The 19,625-nt window shown below is 41.0% G+C and overlaps 1 protein-coding gene across 1 annotated transcript in view; it reads right to left on the minus strand.

The window, feature by feature from the left end:
- MCCC2 (methylcrotonyl-CoA carboxylase subunit 2) overlaps window positions 1-19,625 on the minus strand; it is a 79,887-nt gene that overhangs the window by 12,699 nt on the left and 47,563 nt on the right. Inside the window, 7 exon segments of the mRNA XM_032769590.2 lie at window positions 6,472-6,586; window positions 7,429-7,585; window positions 7,813-7,879; window positions 14,770-14,846; window positions 15,101-15,173; window positions 16,576-16,671; window positions 18,883-18,982. Of these exon segments, the coding sequence (XP_032625481.1) occupies window positions 6,472-6,586; window positions 7,429-7,585; window positions 7,813-7,879; window positions 14,770-14,846; window positions 15,101-15,173; window positions 16,576-16,671; window positions 18,883-18,982 (685 nt within the window).

A 19,625-nucleotide genomic window follows, 5' to 3' on the forward strand; every position in this document is an offset into this window, starting at 1 on the left:
CCTTTGTCTGCTAGTTTGATCACTATCTGGTAGTTAGATTTCAGGGATTGAATGGTTAGCCTCTCGGCAGTGGAAAAATTATGTTTATTAAGGATTTCACAGTCAATTTTCTTTCCTGAAACAATTAATGCAGTGATCAAGAGTGTGGTTTCATCTGCTCTGTGGTGTCCAGTCAGATGATTCTTTTTTTTTTTATGATTGTCGGAAGGGATGTGGTAATTGAGAGTGGTGTCGTCACTGTCGTGAAAGAGTTCTTTGAGGCAGATACAATGGAAGAATTCTTCTAGTTCTCCATATGTTAGCATGATATCAGGTTCTGTTGTGGGGCAGAAGTACAGTCCCTTAAACAGTAGAGATAATTCAGCTTCAGTGAGTGGTAGTCTTTATAAACTGATGAAGTTTGGGTGTCGTGTAGTGTCCACGTGTTGGGTATGGTGCCATGGTTTCTCCCAGAGTTGGTGTTCTGTGGGTCGTGGAGTAGTTGCAATTGGTTCCACTATTTATTTTTGTGTTAGATGGCTGTCACTGGGGGGTGGGGTGAAGTCATAGTTGTTCTGGATTTCTTGCATGATTTCCAGGTAACAGTCTTGGATTTTTTCCTCGAGTGTGTCCTATGACTGTAGAGGTATTAATAGGCCACTCTACCTTGAATAGCCCCTTAGAATATGTGCTAACTACTTATGCTAAAGAATCGGTTCCCCCTTTCCTGTAGCTGTGATGCTTGTACCTTTCCCAGACCTGAAGAAGAACTGTGTGTAAGAACATAAGAATTGGCATATGGGGTCAAATCAAAGGTCCATCTAGCCCAGTATCCTGTCTTCTGACAGTGGCCAATGCCAGGTGCCTCAGAGGGAATGAACAGAACAGGTAATCATCAAGTGATCCATCCTCTGTTTCCCATTCCCAGTTTCTGGTAAACAGAGGCTATGGACACCATCCCTGCCCATCCTGGCTAATAGCCACTGATGGACCTATCCTCCATGAACTTCTCTAGTTCTCTTTTGAACCCTGTTACAGTCTTGGCCTTCACAACATCCTCTGGCCAGGCGTTCCACAGACTGACTGTGCGTTATGTGAAAATATACTTCCTTTTGTTTGTTTTAAACCTGCTGCCTATTAATTTCATTTGGTGACACCTAGTCCTTTTGTTATGAGAAGGAGTAAATAACACTTCCTTATTTACTTTCTCCAAACCAGTCATGATTTTATAGACTTCTATCATCTCCCCCCTTAGTGCGGCTCAAAAGCTTGTTACTCTCACCAACAGAAGTTGATTCAATAAAAAACATTACCTCACCCACCTTATCTCTCTAATATCCTAGGACCGACACGGCTAGAATTACACTGCATAAACTATCTCCAGGTATTTTCCAACTTGCTCCACTCACAATTTTCAATTAAGTGTACCAAGTGACATGTGTTAAAATTAAAACAGGCACCTTGACAATTTTGGGGAACAAAAGGATAAAACAACTCTATCCTAATGCATGTCAAAAAATTCTAATAAAATCTCCATTTTCAGTTGCGTATTGGTCATGTATTTAAGAGTTTTTAAGTGCTGTAATTTGAGATTAGCTATTTTAAAATTATTGAGGCTATTTTTTAAATGATAAATATAGTAAAATAAACCAGGTTGTGGACTTCTCTTTCAGCTGAGATTCTGCTTTAAGCCACCTTTGCACCCTCCTAACCTTGGGCTGCTCCAGACACAATGTAATTTAAACAGCCCTGGGAGCCTAAATTATGGCAATCTCCCATACTGCAGTCCCAATATACCCCTGCTATCCCAGTATGCCGCCTACACCAGAGCTTGTGAGGGCATGCTTGGCAGGCAGCCTTACAGCTGTCTTCTGCAGTGCCTGTAGTAGGGAAATCCTCCCTCGGCTAATCCAGGTCTTTTAGTCTGTCACTGCAGACCTTTCACATGGTCTAAAGCGACTAGGAATGGAAGGAGGATCTCACACCCCCTTTTTAAAAATCTTTCATTAAATATAAATATCGGGTAAATTCTCAGCTGTCACAAATTGGTGTTGTTTCCTCAACTTCCATTAATGGGACTATTCTTACATTTAAAGTTAACCATGTATTTAAATTCTTTGTTGGATCAGCTGAGAATCTGGAACAACATTATTTTAAAAAAAATAAAACAAATTTTGCAAGCCATTACTTTGAAAAGTAAACAAAACACACCCTGCTTATCTTAATATTTTGACCATTTATTTTCATATAGATTTGCTTCTGTCAATACACAATATTTTTATTTCTTTTGAGTCCAACATCGCTGGAGTTCACTGCCTGTGACATTAAGGGTAAGGATGAACCTAGCCACTTCTAGAAAGACCTTAAGATGCACTTCTTTGGCCAGATGTTCCCAAATGACTGAGATCCTGATCCAACAAAGCATTTACGCATTTGGTTAACTTTAAGCACGTGAACAGTCCCATTAAAGTCAATGGTCCAGATTCTCTGCTGGCCTGAGCCTTGTGTAATCATTTGTACCAATGAAACTCAAGCACATGCTCAAACGCTCTGCTGAACTGGAGTGCCTGTCCTGGTTTCCTAGCTGACTGATGTACTACGGGAGAGAATGGTTTTTGATCTCTTACTGTCATCTTGATATTCTTAATTTCAGCTTTGTAAGGCAACTATTGTATTTGGCAGCAAATAAATGCTAATAAATACAAAGTTCTGGCTTTCCTTAACTATAACCATAAAACATAAAATGACACTTATATCATGTCTCATGTGAGGTTCTGAAAACATTTTACAAGCTAACTTTAATTCAGTATCACAACTTCTCTTCATGGTATTATCTCTATGAGGCAAAGAGAGAGGAAGGGTGAATTTCACTCTACCCATATAGAGCCCAAGTATTCAGGCTATATGCAATTGGAATGCTAAGCAGATGGGGAGATAAAATCCACAAGCCTCATTATCCTGATCATTATTCACAATAAAAAAACTCTGAGTATGAATATTACAATAAAAACACTTTAATGCAAAATATCAGTTTAATAAATAAGGAAAACGTACATAGCCAATGACAATGTCAATTTTCTGCTTCATTATTAATACTGAGTTTCTACATTCGACTCCAAACTATTCTGTAATAAACAGATCATTTCACATCTAAGGCTGTACTCAGTTTCCATGGCAACTATAGGTATCTCCCATTTTGTGTTAGTGATCAAGATGCCCTGACATAACCATAAGAAATATCATATAAAAACAGTCACAAGTGATGTTCTCAAATCCTTTGCCTATTTATTAAATCAAAACAATTGCAGGCTTATTTAAATACCACAAATTTCAAATGAAAATGGTGAAATCAGCCACTGCAAACGTAATCGGAAAAAGACACTTTGTGCTCTCAGATATTCCTCTAATGCCCACATAGGGGGAATCTTCAAATGCTAAGCTGAGGCAGGGCTGAGGATCTGGCCCTAGGGCCCAAAGAGATAGAAAACCTGAAAAAAAAATTTTTCTTCAAGTAACTGTCTCCTAAGTCCCTGGAAAAAGGGCAAGTCACTTGCTATATGGAAGATGCAAGCACTAGCATTTCATGAACACCCCCTGCTAGTCAAACCACTGAGCAGCATTAACAGAATCCTTAAACTGTCAAGTGTCAGATTCATAGACTCCAAAGCCAGACAGACCCATTGTGATAATCTTGGCTGACTTCCTGCATAAATCAGGTCACAGAACTTCCCCAAAATAATCCCTGGAGCAGAGCTTTTAGAAAAACATCCTATCTTGATTTAAAAATTATCAGTGATGAAGAACCCACCACAACTCTAGGTAAATTGTTCCAGTGGTTAATTACCTTCACTGTTAAAAATGCACATCTTATTTCCAGTCTGCATTTGTATAGCTTCAATTTTCAGCCATTAGATCGTATTCTACCTTTTTTCTGCTAGATAGAAAAGCCCATTAACAAATATTTGTTCCCTACGTAGGTACTTCTGAACTGATCAAGTTACCCCTTAACGTTCTTTGTAAAGCTAGATAGACTGAGCTCTTTGAGTCTATCACCATAAGCATGTTTTCTAATCCTTTAATCATTCTTATGACTCGTCTCTGCTCCTTCTCCAGTTTAACATCTTTCTTGAATTCTGGACACCAAAAGTGGACACATAGTATTCCAACAGTGGTTACAGCAGTGCTACATGCAAACATAAAATAACTCCTCCATCCCTACTCAAGAATCCCGTTTATGCATTCCAGGATTGCATTTGCCCTTTTGGCCACAGCACTGCAGTGGGAGCTCACGTTTAGCTCATTATCCACCATGACCCTCAGATTTTTTTCAGTCACTACTTCCCAGGATAGAGTCCCCCATCCTGTAGCTATGGCCTACATACTTTGTTACTAAGTGCATATAATTACATTTAGCTACGTTAAAATGCAAGTTGTTTGCTTAAGTCCAGTTTACCAAGCAATCTAGATCACTCTAAATCAGAGACCTGTCCTCGTCAATAATTACCACACCCCCAATCTTCATGTCACCTGCAAACTTTATCAATAATGATTTTATGTTCTCTTCCAGGTCATGTACAAAAATGTTAATAGCGTACGCCAAGAACCAATCCCTGTGGGACCCCACTAGAAACGTACCCACTCGATGATCATTTCCCATTTACAATTACATATTGAGACCTATCAGTTAGACAGCTTTTAATCCATTTAATGGGCCCCATGTGAATTTTATACTGTTCTAGTTCTTTAATCAAAATGTTGTGTGATAGCACTCTACCAGTTCAAAGGAAAGGTATTACAATGTGAGCCAGCTACAAGGCAAGATTAGATGAGAATGATGGTACAAAAGGTAGACTGTGCCAAACCAACCTGATCTCCTTCTCTGAGAAGGCAACAGATTTCTTAGACAAAGGAAATGTGGTGGATCTAATTTACCTCGATTTTAGTAAGGCATCTGATACGGTTCCACATGGGGAATTATTAGCTAAATTGGAAAAGATGGGGATCAATAGGAAAACTGAAAGGTGGATAAGGAACTGGTTAAAGGGGAGACTACACTGGGTCGTACTGAAAGGTGAACAGTCAGGCTGGAGGGAGGTTACTAGTGAATTTCCTCAGGGATTGGTTTTGGGACCAATCTTATTCAATCTTTTTATTACTGAACTTGGTACAAAAAGTGGGAATGTGTTAATAAAGTTTGTGGATGACACAAAGCTGGGAGGTATTGCCAATACAGAGAAGGACCGGGATATTATACAGGAAGATCTGGATGACCTGGTGAACTGGAGTAATAGTAATAGGATGAAATTTAATAGTGAAAAGTGCAAGGTCATGCATTTAGGGATTAATAATAAGAATTTTTGTTATAAGCTGGGGATGCATCATTTGGAAGTAACAGAGGAGGAGAAGGACCTCGGAGTATTGGTTGATCACAGGATGACTATGAGCCGCGAATGTGATATGGCCGTGAAAAAAGCTAATGCAGTCTTGAGATGCATCAGGCGAGATATGTCCAGTAGAGATCAGGAGGTGTTAGTACCATTATACAAGGCACTGGTGAGACCTCATCTGGAATACTGTGTGCAGTTCTGGTCTTCCATGTTTAAGAAGGATGAATTCAAACTGGAACTGGTACAGAGAAGGGCCACTAGGATGATCCGAGGAATGGAAAACCTATCTTATGAAAGGAGACTCAAAGAGCTTGGCTTGTTTAGCCTAATCAAAAGAAGCCTGAGGGGAGATATGATTGCTCTCTATAAATATATCAGAGAGATAAATACCAGGGAGGGAGAGGAATTACTTAAACTCGGTACCAACGTGGACACAAGAACAAATGAATATAAACTGGCAATCAGGAAGTTTAGTCTTGAAATTAGACAAAGGTTTCTAAACATCAGAGGAGTGAAATTCTGGAACAAACTTCCAAGGGGAGCAGTGGGGCAAAAGACATATCTGTCTTCAAGACTAAGCTTGATAAGTTTATGGAGGGGATGGTATGATGAGATAGCCTAATTTTGGCAATTAATTGATCTTTGACTATTAGCAGTAAATATGCCCAATGGGATTTGAGTTACTACAGAGAATTATTTCCCGGGTGTCTGGCTGGTGAGTCTTTCCCACATGCTCAGAGTTTAGCTGATCGCCATATTTGGGGTCAGGAAGGAATTTTCCTCCAGGGCAGATTGGTTTTTTGCCTTCCTCTGCAGCGTGGGGCACGGGTCACTTGCTGGAGGATTCTCTGCACCTTGAAGTCTTTAAACCATGATTTGAAGACTTCAGTAGCTCAGACATAGGTTAGGAGTTTGATACAGGAGTGGGTGGATGAGATTCTGTGGCCTGCATTGTGCAGGAGGTCAGACTAGACGATCATAATGGTCCCTTCTGACCTTAAAGTCTATGATTCTACCTATAATACCGGGGTAGGCCAAGAGTATTTACTTTCATTCTGCATTTGCCTGGATCTTATCAGGGGTGAGCAGAAGAGAGTGACAGTACCTGTTTCCCTTCCCTTGCTTTTTGGTCCTTAGCTACTGTGGCCAGGACAGTTGCAGCTTGTTCTCCTCCCATCACTGAGATGCGAGCGTTTGGCCACATATAAAGAAATCTTGGACTGAAAAAATACAACATTAAACAAACTTAAAACAAAACACAAATCAGTTTTTTACCAGAGAATTAAAAATACACTGTTGAGGTGAATAATTGTTATTTGTATTGATAGGGTTTATTTTAAAAGTGTAAATTAAGCTAGAACAATACTCCATTGTTTGTAACATCATCTTATAGGGTTTGAAAAATATGCTCCATTGTTTCCAATTTTAAAGGCTCTAGTACCTCCACTTCTTCAACATTTCTCTTCCATCCTCCCACCCCGAAAACAAACAAAAAAGCACACAAGACAGAACAAATAAACCTGCCACATGACTCTTTACTTTAGGTAACAACTGCAGCTTCAATAGAACCAGAGGCATTGATGCCATCAAAAACACTATTTGAATAGTGTGAACAGAGACTAAAAAACTAACAATTTTTTTGGGTGGATCCTATAAACATTACTCATATGAACAGACTCCCTGCAGCCAATACGACTTTCACACAAATAAGAACTACTTGTCCAGCCCACTATGTTTGCTGTGGGATGCACAAAAAACAGCAGCCATTTTTCATTTTTTAGCAATGGAGAAATAGTTTTGTTTTGTTTTTTAAAAATTAGCTATTTATCTTCCTGAGAATTTCCTCCACCACAAAATTTTAAGATTAGTTAAGTTATGGGCCTAACAATCTCCACAAGGTCCTAGAGCTATTATTTACTTCTGGTCGCACCCGCTGCGTGCAAGATGCTTTCTAAACAAAGGCAGCACAGTTTCTGTTAGAGTTAAAATTAATTTTTGGGTAATGGGATTTGAAAGTCATATGAAACCTTTACTTCCTATTATAATCAGGAGTAATACTTACCTATATGCCCTTCCACACATACCATAGTTTCCAGCACCATAGGATCCTCCAATAATTACTGTTATTTTAGGTACACTGGCACAGGCTACAGCAGTTACCATCTTGGCTCCATCCTTTGCTATTCCTCCAGCTTCATAATCTCTACCAACCATGAAACCTAATACATTTTAAGATGAACAAGATCTTCCAGTTGCTAAATGTTAGCTATGCAGCACTCACTCAAACAAAACCATATTATTATAAATCATTGATGGGAATGGGCGTATATGTTCAGACAAGCTGGTTTCTGACAATTTAGAGATACAGATAATATACACATAGATGCTGCCTCAATGCCTGAACCTGAATGACCCACAACAAAGCCTATTAGTCAGGTTTACTCACCTGTGATGTTCTGCAAAAACACAATAGGAATATTTCTTTGGCAACATAATTGAATAAAATGAGTTCCCTGCAAACAGAGTAAAGGTAAATTGTTAAGAGATGAATGAGTGAAGCAATATCTACAGTCACTCTGTTTGATGTTATTGTCACTCTACTTCCAAAGGACATTTTGCCATAGGCTTCAAGTGGGAACACGGGCAGGCCCTGATTTGTCCCCTTTATCATAGGGGACACACTGGGGGCAGGACCTATTCCTCTTTCCACTGAAGTCAATAGCAAAACTTCCACTGACTTCAGTGGAAACAGGAGCCTCTGAATAATGTGCAGGTTCAAAGATAAAGTAACAACTAATACTGTATAATGGAAAATAAACAGATAAAAAACACAGTTATGCGTGAAACTTCATTTTTACATTCCTTCTAGTGAAATCTACCCAAATCCTCGGTGCCTCACCTTTCTTATTCTTCCAAACTACTGCAGTATTTGATTTCTCCATCATTTCCATGGAGCACAGAGGAAATTCTGTCTTTTTATTCTCTCTCTTCCTCCCTCTCCTCATTTCCTAACTAAGGGCTATTTTACCTAATGAAGAAATGGCAGCAGACTCCTTTGCAATCAGTTACACTCTGGTAATTGCTGCCATTAGAGGTGGGGTTAATTTAAAGAACAGATGCAGCAAACAGCAGGTAACAAAAGTAAGGCTAGATCTACAGTAGCACTTTTATCAGTAAAATGTTTGTCAGCCAGAAGTGTGAAAAAAAACACACCCCTGACTGAGATATGTGCTGGTGTGAACAGTGCTGTGTCATAGAGCGGTTACATAGGAGACCTTGCAGCGGCTCAACTGCGGCAGTACAAGGGTGCTGCTGTAAGGTCTGTAGTGCAGACATAGCCTAAGGCAACAAGAACAATGCTGCTGTATAGAAAGCCATTAACAGCCTGAGGTCACTGCTCCTTGCAGTTCCAGGGAGACAGGGCAGCCTGAGGAAAGACTCCAGGGTAACCTGAGCAGCAAAGGCAGTTTGGAGCTGCAGTCAAAAATTTGAGAAACTACAAAACTTTTTCTTAATTTTACTGGCTTTGTCCATTAATGTTTTGTTTTGCACATTAAACAACTGTGCCTAAACCATCTTTGGCAAACCTACCCGGAGTTATGCAGCATTTGAGAATTTTTCCATCCCCATCTGCCCTACTCTAGCACTTCCAAAGGCCTAGTTGTTGCGGGGTGGGTGACGCAGGGTTCAGGTACAAAAAGATTTTATTGTATTAAGTTTGGAGGAATCCCGTGCAATTGATTGAACCTGAATGCTGACTGAAATGCTGACTGACTTGGAGAGGAGGTCAGGAGGACAAAGAACTCCACTAGCTCATTGAGCATGGCTAAGATCAGTGAGGCAAGGCAAAAATGCAGAGTATTTACAAAGCATCAGAGTAGTGAGATAGTCCAGAAGATTATTTATGCCTGTGAGTCATTGCCAAGGATATTTTAGGGTTCATACTTTCAGCCTATTATGTATAGTTAGTTTCATCACATGTGAAGATAAAAAGAGCATGTTTTACATTCTTAGGTAAACCATAAAAAAATAATTAACAAGCTGAAATGGCTTTGCCACATTTTTGGGGGGTAAGGGGAAAACCTTAATTCTGTAACACAAAATCTATTCTGTGATAACAATAAAAAATAACAAAGCAGGTGGCCATACTGATACTGAAAAATGTAAACTTGACACAAATGAAAAACTTAGCTTTTCAGTCAATATTACATATTTTTCCTTCATTTGAAAACCTTATTTATTCTCTGCTAATAGAGCTTAAATTAATGACCAATCTTTCAGACTATAAACCCAAGAGGTGCACCATAGCAACTGAAAAAACCCTGACCTGTTCACAATACTCAAATAACCCCTAGTTGCTAGCAAAGAGGGGAAAACTGATAATACACACAGAAACACTAAAAAGACTAGTGATCACGATGGAGAAAAGCCACAGTAGGCAAGGTCTGCCATTTTAAATAGATCTGTGTAGTTTTGGAACGGTTAAAAATAGCGTGTGCTACAGAAGATAAATCATATATTGTACAGACTAAGCTAAACATTAGGTAAGGGTCTCATTTATTAAAAAAAAAAAAAAAAATAGAGCAGAGCAACAGTTCTGCAATAGTTAAGGTTAAGACCAGCTTTCTGTTTGCAGTTTGATTGTTCTAAATACTCTAATCTGTATAGTTAATCAGATTGCCTTGAAATTTGGTGTGCTTCATGGGGAAGCAGGATACAGAGAGTGATCCAAATTTGGGGCCATTTGAAAAAGGGGTTCCCAAGATACTGCCCCTAGAGGGAAATAAAACAACAGCTTTTCTTAAAGTTGACATGTTCTGGTAACATTTTTTGCTCACGTACAGAGACCAAACCAGGGCTCAGATCATCACATCAGGATCTCAGATGCTTGAAAGTTACCTCAACAGAGTGCATGGCACCCACCTTCCCTTTGGAGGAAATCAAATTAAAACATTTTTTTAAACAGAGTTTGCTTCTCCAGTTAGGCACTTTAAGGGCATGTTTTCACATACAGCACTAAAGCTGCACTACTGTGCTGCTTTTGTGAAGACTCTACTGCACCAACAAAAGAACTCTCATCAGCCTAATTAATCCACCTCCCTGAAAGACAGTAGCTATGTCAGTGGGAGAAGCCCTCCAATTGACAAAGTGCTGTCTACATGGGGGGGAGGGGGGAGAAGGGAGTTAGGTGGGTATAAGTAGGTTGCTCAAGGATGTGGATTTTTCACACCCCTGAGTGGTGTAGTTATACTGACATAGGTCTGTCGTGCACCCCATGGATTACACTGAGAATATACAGAGTGAAGTGCTAACTGTCCATAAAACTATCTCTATGTCACAGAACCTGGATGGCTTCAAGGACACATTATGGTTACCAATTCTGAGCAACACTCTAGTCACTGTGAGCAAAAATCCAACCTAGGGCAGAAATCTGAAATTAAAAAAAAAACAAACCAAAAAAACAAACCAAAACAGGCATATTGCTCCAATCTGCCTTTGACAAAGGGGAATTTTTATTCTGGGGAAAGTCCCTCTCCTTACCTTGCTTTGTGAGCAGGGATCTGAGCGTTCCTACCCCCCACCCCCCATGGTCTCTGAGCCCAGCTCTCTGTCCCATGTGTGCACCAGGATCAGGGGAAGTGTTAACTTTCCTTTCCTGCTCCCCTCCCCATGTGAGTATGGTTCGGCAGGGCCCTTGCCTTTCTGGGGGTGTAAGCCCCTCTCCCTATACCTCTCTGAGGTGAGCCAGGATCTGGGGAAGCCCTGCCCTCTGGGTGGTGAGCTTAGAACAGACATGCTTGGGTCATGCACCAAGAACACACTGCTGAGACTGGCTGAGGTGTGAGGAGCGAAGAATGGGTATCAGAAACTCTCCAGCACTTGGTGGAGGGGAGCACTCATTGACATGAAAGGAGCAATTCACATGTCTCAGAGCTACTGTTTCAGGCTGTACTAATCTCCGTTAGGTATTCTCTTTCATCTGAGGACATCTCATTGAGACAGATGGGCCACTGAACACCTCTGAAGCTGCTATGCTGCTGATGGATGCATAGAGGCTCTCTCTTATAGTCTCCTCCTAATTTCATACAATATTATAATGGAGCACCAGCGCGGCCCTCACTATGGTTGGGAAGTCCTCCTTGTTAAAAGGATTACTCTTCTTAATGCTCTAAAATACATGTGCTTGCACAGATTGTCTTAAAATTTGCTATGCCTCATGGTACTGTAGGAATAGCAATCCACATGTGGGGCCATTGAGCAAGGTATTCCCAAAATACCGTCACAAGGGGAAAAGAATAGTATTTCATTAAGTTCACAGATTCTAGCAACTCTGACGTTTGAAATGCACCCTGGGCAGATATCTGAGAATGAACTATGAACAACTGTGAAAAAGCTGCCTCTGTCCAGGTGTGTGGGGGGGGGTGGGATATAAATTTTCTTGCTTCAGGTAATAAACCAACAATTAAATTTGTTGGGGAAAGAAACTTCCATTACAGGCTACGTCCCCAGTACAGGTCCTCTCACCATCTGCTCTGATGGTCTACACTCTTCCACCAGTTCTGACGGTACAACNGGGGGGGGAGTCAAGGGGGGTTGTTGGTATTTTTGTTTGGGAGGGAGGGTTTAGAAATGTAATCTGAATACAGCAGAATATTCACAAGATGCTGCAACTATTTTTAAAAGAAAACAAAATACACATGTGAATATTCACAAGGGAGGGAGAGGTGATTAGGGCTTCAAAAAAGGTTTGGGTCTGCAGCAAGGAATGGGGGTACTATGGAGATGGGATAAGTGGGAATGGGTGGTTGGGAAAGGAAGAGGGTTTAGGGGACTCAGGTGAAAGGGAAGGGGTAGCACAGGAAGCTGAGGGTTTAGGAATGGGAGGGGTGGTCAGCTCTGAATTCTTCCCTTCTGTATGTGCACTGGGATCTGGGAGAGCCCGATCTCTGACCACTGTGTGTTCTGGGATCTTGGGGACCTTACTAACCTTGGGATGGGGTGTCTTGGTGGCCATATATACCCCATGAAACTTGAACATTTACTCATGAGGCTGCTGTGGATTTTTTGAAAACTGGTATTTCTCAGGACCAGGGCCAGCTCCAGGCACCAGTGAAAGAAGCACTGGAGCAGAAGGTGCCTGGAAGGTGCCCGGAGCGGCCAATAGAAAGGGGCAGCACTCCATCGGTTATTGGGGTGGCACACCCAGGTCTTTGGCAGCACTTCGGTGGCAGCTTAAGTGCTCCATGTTAGTCTTCAGTGGCACTTCGGCGGCAGCTCAAGTGCTCCGCTTTAGTCTTCAGTAGGCAGGTTCTCTGCTCCGTCTCTTACTCTTTGGTGACACTTAGGCGGCAGCTTAATCGGGTTTGTTTTTTTTCCCTTCACTGATTGGGGCAGCAAAAAAGCTGGAGCCGGCCCTGCTCAGGACCTTGCTCATATCATTATGATTGCTCCACTTCACTCCTTCACCATTCAGTACACTACACCTCACATAGTTAATGCAGCCGAAGTGAATGCAGATAATTCTCAGCAGCTATTGCCAGCTCCAGAGGGCAGAATAGAGGTTGCATGGACATTTACCTTAACTCTTTATTTTCCTGCTTTTCAGAAGTCTGATTTGTGCTGAATTTGATGTTCTGGAGGGTCACCAGTTACTAGGCAACCGTAACTCAGTGTTAATTAAATTTTCTGCCATTTAACAGGAGAATATGAGTTGGACAAGTCTGATGACAGAAGTGGCTGAGAGTTACCACCAAGTTTCATGGGAAGACTCTGAACACTATCATTCCATTGTTCTGAACATGTACTCTATCTGGAGGTTGGAGGTTGATAAACTACTCTTATAGTGCCAGATACGATGGCATAAATAATAAGAGAGAGAGAAAAAATACTCTCTTGCTTTCTTGTTGATAGGAAAGCTTTTGCAATACTGATCAACAGAGAATACTGACGGTATAAAAGGGTAATGAGGTCTTTACAAGCTGCAGAGAGCTGTAGAAAACAAATGTCACCAGAAAATGGTCTTATTTATTGCAATCCTTAAAGTTCAAAGTATTCTCCATTATGCGCAGTTCAACTTTGTGCCTTGTTTCATGCCACCTATGAGCCAAGCAAAATCTTTTCCCCTCTTCAGCTTTCTCTCAAAAGCTCTCTCTTTCCCTCAGTCTTCCTGCACTAACTTCCTCACCAGTTCTGTGAGGATTTCACCAAAAGAGACCAGGATTTAGGATAACTATTGCCCTTCTTCCTGCAAAACAGAAATTCAGTTTGGCCTTGTTGCTTGTTTCTTTAAAGAATCCAGAATCCCATATTTAAGTAAGACAAACTTGGCCAGTAGCCACCTTCTCACCTAAAGAACTTCTCTGTTCCCTGATCCTTGTGTAAAAGCGCTCACATGTTCAGAACATTGTATTGGAGTAACACTTTTGTTTTTTAAAAAAGGAGCAAAAACACATTGTACCGAGGTTGTAAAGAAGATATAAGGATGTATATCAGGGATTGGCAACCTTTGACATGTGGCCCACCAGAGTAAGCACCGTGGTGGCCGGGCTGGTTTGTTTATCTGCCACGTCCACAGGTTCGGCTGATCACGGCTTCCACTGGCCACAGTTTGCCGTCCCAAGCCAATGGGGGCTACGGGAAGCGGCGCAGGGCGAGGGATGTGTTGGCCGCCGCTTCCCACCATCCCCATCGGCCTGGAGCGGCAAACCGCAGCCAGTGGGAGCCACGATCGGCCCAGACGCAGCAGGTAAACAAACCAGCCTGGCCCATCAGGGTGCTTATCCTGGCAGGCTGTGTGCCAAAGGTTGCCGATCCCTGATGTATATTATATCTTTATTAGTTAGTTTATTTCAGGAGTTACCAAGGAGAAGTATGAAAAGCAAACCTATTGTAAGCCAACAAATTGGATACCAGAATGAGAAATAAGAGTACACCAGAAATTTTGACTGGGACCAAATTCTTACCAATCACTAGAAAAATTATGATTTACTGTACCATTTCAATTTTAAAGTTTAGAATTTCATCTAACAATTACTTTTTAAAGCATTTGTATTAACTTTCCTGTAACAGCTGGAGATTTTAGAATTTATTACTTCAACTGTGTCATATTCATACAGCTTTGATTGCTCTTCTTGTAACTACACTTTCCTGTTACCATGTCTGCCTCTTATCTGAAACAGTTATGGTAAGACCGTCTTTTATAAAATAAAGTCAATTACTTTCAAAGTCTATCAAGCAATTTTGGTCATTTCATGTTCACATCAAATACCCACACAGACTCGTCCATCAGTTATTACAAAAAAAGGCTATTTTTCCTCTTGGAAATTCTGGTTCAATAGTTGACTTCTCAGTAACGATGTTCAATTAAAATTTGAAAAGAGGCTCAACAACACATTAAACTTGCCTTCTTTGCTGACTCAGAGAAGAGAACTCCATTGTTTCCAATAATTCCTACTGGGTAACCAAATAGTCTAGCAAATCCTGAACAGGGAAAAAAGAAAAACAACAAAAAGTTACAAATTTTCAGGTACTTTGATTTCACTATAAAAATGCAGAGCTAATACTGTTTTCTTGAGCAATGATGTGTCTCCTGAGGAAAGAATTTTTTATTATTATTAAATAATTTTAAAGCTCAGCACAATGGGTGAGCCAAACAAAATGATGCCACCAGTAAAACTGGGAGAAATATTTACAGAATAATTTAAAATATATATATATATATGTGTTTTAAATACCTGTGATTAAGGTATCCCCATACAAGGCTTTGAATTCATCAAATTTACTTCCATCTACAATTCTAGCAATAACCTTAAGGGGGGGAAAAAAGAGGAAAATTAGGCTCCCCTCCTCATTTTAGTTTGCACTGAAATTTGCTTAGAAAGACAGGGTGCACTTTGAAATTTAACTTCCCATCATTTATTCAAGGGATTTTGAAATAACCATTTCATTTTGATGGCAGGCAAAAGTTAGACTGGGGGAAAATGAACTCTTTTGCCTTATAAGTTATGCTTTACCTCTATTTTCATGAAAAGAGGGTCTATTTTAAAGGAGATTTAAAGCTTGAGAACATCAGGTCCCAAACTTTACACACCTTCAAAACTGAATTTTAAGCAAGTTCTTCTGTTTACGCCCACCTCAGATGGAAAAACTGTTTTTTCCAGGCATATTAACCAAAAATGGATACACTCACTATACATTTCAAAGATAGAAAAACCTACATACATGCATTTGCCCGTCTCTTTAGAGGTACATGCATATGAAGCTTTGCTTATGTTTGGGACTGTCATTCAACAATGGATGATCAGTTTTAAAATTACCAAGATTCGGTTTTGTGACTAATCATATGAGCATAACCAGCAAAACACATGTCAAAAGAAATGTCAGTTTTAAAGAATAGGAAATTGGAGTATTAAAGTATTTCAGTGTCCCTGTAATGAAAGTGAGACTTCATGTCTCCTGGCAAAGTATTTAAAGGAGGCTTCAAGCCAGGACTCTTAACTACAGACCAAATACTGGTCTTGCAGGCAAAGTTTCAGTAAATAGGCTTTGCACATGGGACCTTATGCAAGGGGGATTGGAGAGAATACAGTCCTCCTCCCCAACCCATAAACAGTGTGTGAACTGATTGTGCAGCTGTTACTGAGGCCTTAGGGCCCTCTAAGAGCACGTCGTGATCAGTAGATGTGCAAAATAGTGCTACATATTGTGGAGCAGTGCTCTGCAGGGTGAGACCTGTTTGTGTGGCTGGGAGAGCTGAACTATTTCTGTTATGTTTGAGGCCTCGAGAATCCTTAAATCAGGACAGAATCCTTTATATTTAGCTCTACAGAATTAGCAAAAAAAGAAAGCTAAAATACTGTATCTGAGCAGTGGCTACGTGATATAGAACACTCTGCGAATGCATTAGTTAACTGTAGTCTTGGCAACCTTTTTAAAATACTATTAAACTCTAACCTTTGTTGATGCTTTTTTCAACAGAATAATAGAAAAAGGTTACATTTTTAACAATGCATTGACATTTTACTGGGTTTACCAAAACAAGAACATTTAGAACATTAGAAGATCCTATAATAATGGAAGATTCATCAAGCCCAATAGCTGTATTCTGAAGACAAATGTTGAGGAATAAATGAAGCATGCCTTCCTGCATGGAAACTGAGTGCAAAAAGTATTTTGTGTGTGTATTTTGTAGCTACATTTTTATCTATACCTCTTTGACATCAAAGTTTCTTTTAAGCTGATCCCCAACTATTCCATATAATTCATCAGCAGGATATAAAGGTTCTTCTGATGGTTCTACTGTCACCTGCAGCAATTTAATAAGGCTATTAAAATGACAAAGAAATTATTTCACATCACAATAAGCCAAAACAGCCTAGTGAATTTACCAACTACCCTGTTCATATCTACCCTTTCACCACTCATGCTCAAATCACTCTACTCGCTTCCCGCCTTGTTTTGCATCAAGTTCAAGCCCCTTACACAGAAGGGTCTGAACAGCATCAGTCCTCACCTTCTTTCTGTCCCTAACTCCTTCTACTGCACACCTCACCTCTGCCCATGCTCTACACTGACAATTCCTCCCACTTTACCAAAACTTTTGCATCTTTCTGCCATTTGCATATCAGTACCCTTCTCCCCAACTAGATACCAGGGTGACTGGCACACCACAAAGAGAAACATATTTTTTCCAGGCCATTACTTATGTTTATATACTCTCTCCTCCTTCAGCCAGTGTACTCTATCTCCTCAATCTGACCCTCTGACTTAAGCCAATTCCTCCGCTTGGGGTGAAAGTAACTTAGAGGACTTACCGGTACTCTGGAGTCCTTAATGGGGGGGTGGGGGGCATGCTCAACTGGAAGAGGCATGGCCTCTACCGGAAGAGGCAGGTCCTTTAAATCCCTGGGTGCTTTAAATCAGGATTTAAAGGGCCTGGGGCTGGGGCAGTGGCAGCTGGGAGCTCCTGGCCTTTTAAATCACCCCAGAGCTACCATCTGGGAGCCTCAGGGACGATTTAAGGGCCTGGGGCTCCAGCTGCCACTACCGCAGCAGAGCCCCAGGCACTTTAAATCACCATCGGAGGGGGTTCCCAGCTGCCACCGCTACCCTGGCCTCTGGTAGAGCTTTAAAGGGCTCAGGGCTCCGCTGCAGTAGCAGCAGCCAGGAGCGCCATGCCCTTTAAATCACCCCAGAGCCCTGCCACCGCTACCCCAGGGCTCCGGCAGCAGGGCTCGGGTGGCGTTTTAAAGGGCCCTGGAGGGTAGCGGCAGTGGGAGACCCAGACCTTTAAATTGCCACCCGAGCCACACTGCCGGAGCCCTGGGTAGCAGCGGCAGCCGGGGGCACAGGTGGTGATTTAAAGGGCCCGGTCCTCCAGCTGCCACTACAGCCCTGGGCCCTTTAAATTTTCCCCGGAGCCCTGCTACCAAAGCCCTGGGGAGGCAGTGGCGGGGCTCCGGCAGCTATTTTAAGGGCTGGGGCAGTAGGAGCTGCCGCCGCCCTGGATCCTTTAAATAGCCGCCGGAGCATGACCACCTCCCTAGGACTATGGGGACGATTTAAAGGGCTTGGGGCAGTAGCTGCGGAAGGAGCCCCAGGCCCTTTAAATCACCACTTGAGTCCCACCACTGCTTCCCCAGGGCTCCGGCAGCAGGGCTCTGTCAGCAATTTAAAGGGTCAAAATCTCCAGATGCTACTGGGAGCCCCAGACCCTTTAAATTGCCGCCAGGGGAAACCTATCTGCCCTGGTACGGCGCACCGGCTCTTGCCAGTATGCCATACCAGAGCGTACTGGCTTACTTTCACCTCTGCCTCCACTACAAGCCATCCACCCTTTACGTCAAACCTATCTTATTATTTTAAAATCAACAAGACACATGATAAACCTGAATTATTAATGATTTGACTGCACCCCCTCCCTCTCCACTTCCTTTGTTCTAAAACCCAGATTCAAGGAGGTATTTCAGCATGTACCTGACTTTAAGCATGAGGAGGTCTCACTGAAGTCAATGGGACTGACTGCTCATACGCTTAAAATTAAGTATGTTCTGGAATTGGGTCTACCTTAATTTACAGTTACCCCCAAACCTCTGTTTACTCCTGCATGTAGTCCCATCAGTTTCACTGGGACTGCATATAGGAGCACATACTTGCAAGATTAGCCCTTTAGACAGATAGCTCTTAGGGACAAGAACCGTGTCTTTTTTCAATGTTAAAAATGTATTTAATGTCAGACATATCAATGCACTATACAAATAATAAGGAAAAACTAGATAAACAGGGTGGGTAAGATAGTATCTCTTATTTTGAGGCACACAGAGCTCCTCTTCAGCTCTATGTTATTCAAAAGCTTTTTTCACCAACAGAAGCTGGTCCAGTAAAAGACATTACCTCGCCCACCATGTCTCACTAATATCCTGGGCCCAGCACGGCTATAAAACAGCAAAAAAAGGAAAAATTATACATTTTAATTTAGAAAATTCATTACGTTCAAAAAAATCGCATATATACTTACATCTACTTTCTTTTGGTAATTTAAACTCCTCACAACTTTCCTAGCTAGATGAAGTGCATGATTGTCATCCAAAGCACAGTGATCAGTTACACCAGACTTTCTGCACAGATGTAAATATATACATATATATATAAAATATGCTGCACACATATACACAAAAAACTGATAAAAATAAAAGTTTTTAAAATACTTTGGCCATGATTTTAAAAATTAGATGCCTAAAACGAGGCTCCCAAATCCATATTTAGGAACTTAACTTAACATACAGTTTCAATTTTTTTTTTTACTATTGTAAAGAAACCATAAAGGTGGCAGACATCATATCTGCATTCGTCTTTTCCTGTATATTCTTCCACCATCCATGTAGTTCCTTACATGGATTTAAAATACAAAGTGTTTCAATATTTAAAATAAAATCTAGTTTGAGCAGCCCAACACTTATGAGTAAGTGAACAATAAAAACCTATGCATGACGAAGAATGAAGAATTATTAGGGAAGAAAAATTTCAATACTAAACTTCTAAAAAATGAGTTAAAATAGTGAATGAAAATAACTAAAATTATGGGGGAAATCTGACAGCGATTTTAAAATATTATGAATTGCCTTAACAATAACACTTCAATCACCAATGAACTGAAGTACAAATGGAGCTTATTTATTCATTGTATTATAAAGGAATACTTAAAATTTGCTTCCCCCCCTCCTTCTGAGACCATGAAAGTATATAGTTACATCAATTTTG

This window comes from Chelonoidis abingdonii, chromosome 6 (genome assembly GCF_003597395.2).
Source record: "Chelonoidis abingdonii isolate Lonesome George chromosome 6, CheloAbing_2.0, whole genome shotgun sequence".
Taxonomy (NCBI): Eukaryota; Metazoa; Chordata; order Testudines; family Testudinidae; genus Chelonoidis; species Chelonoidis abingdonii.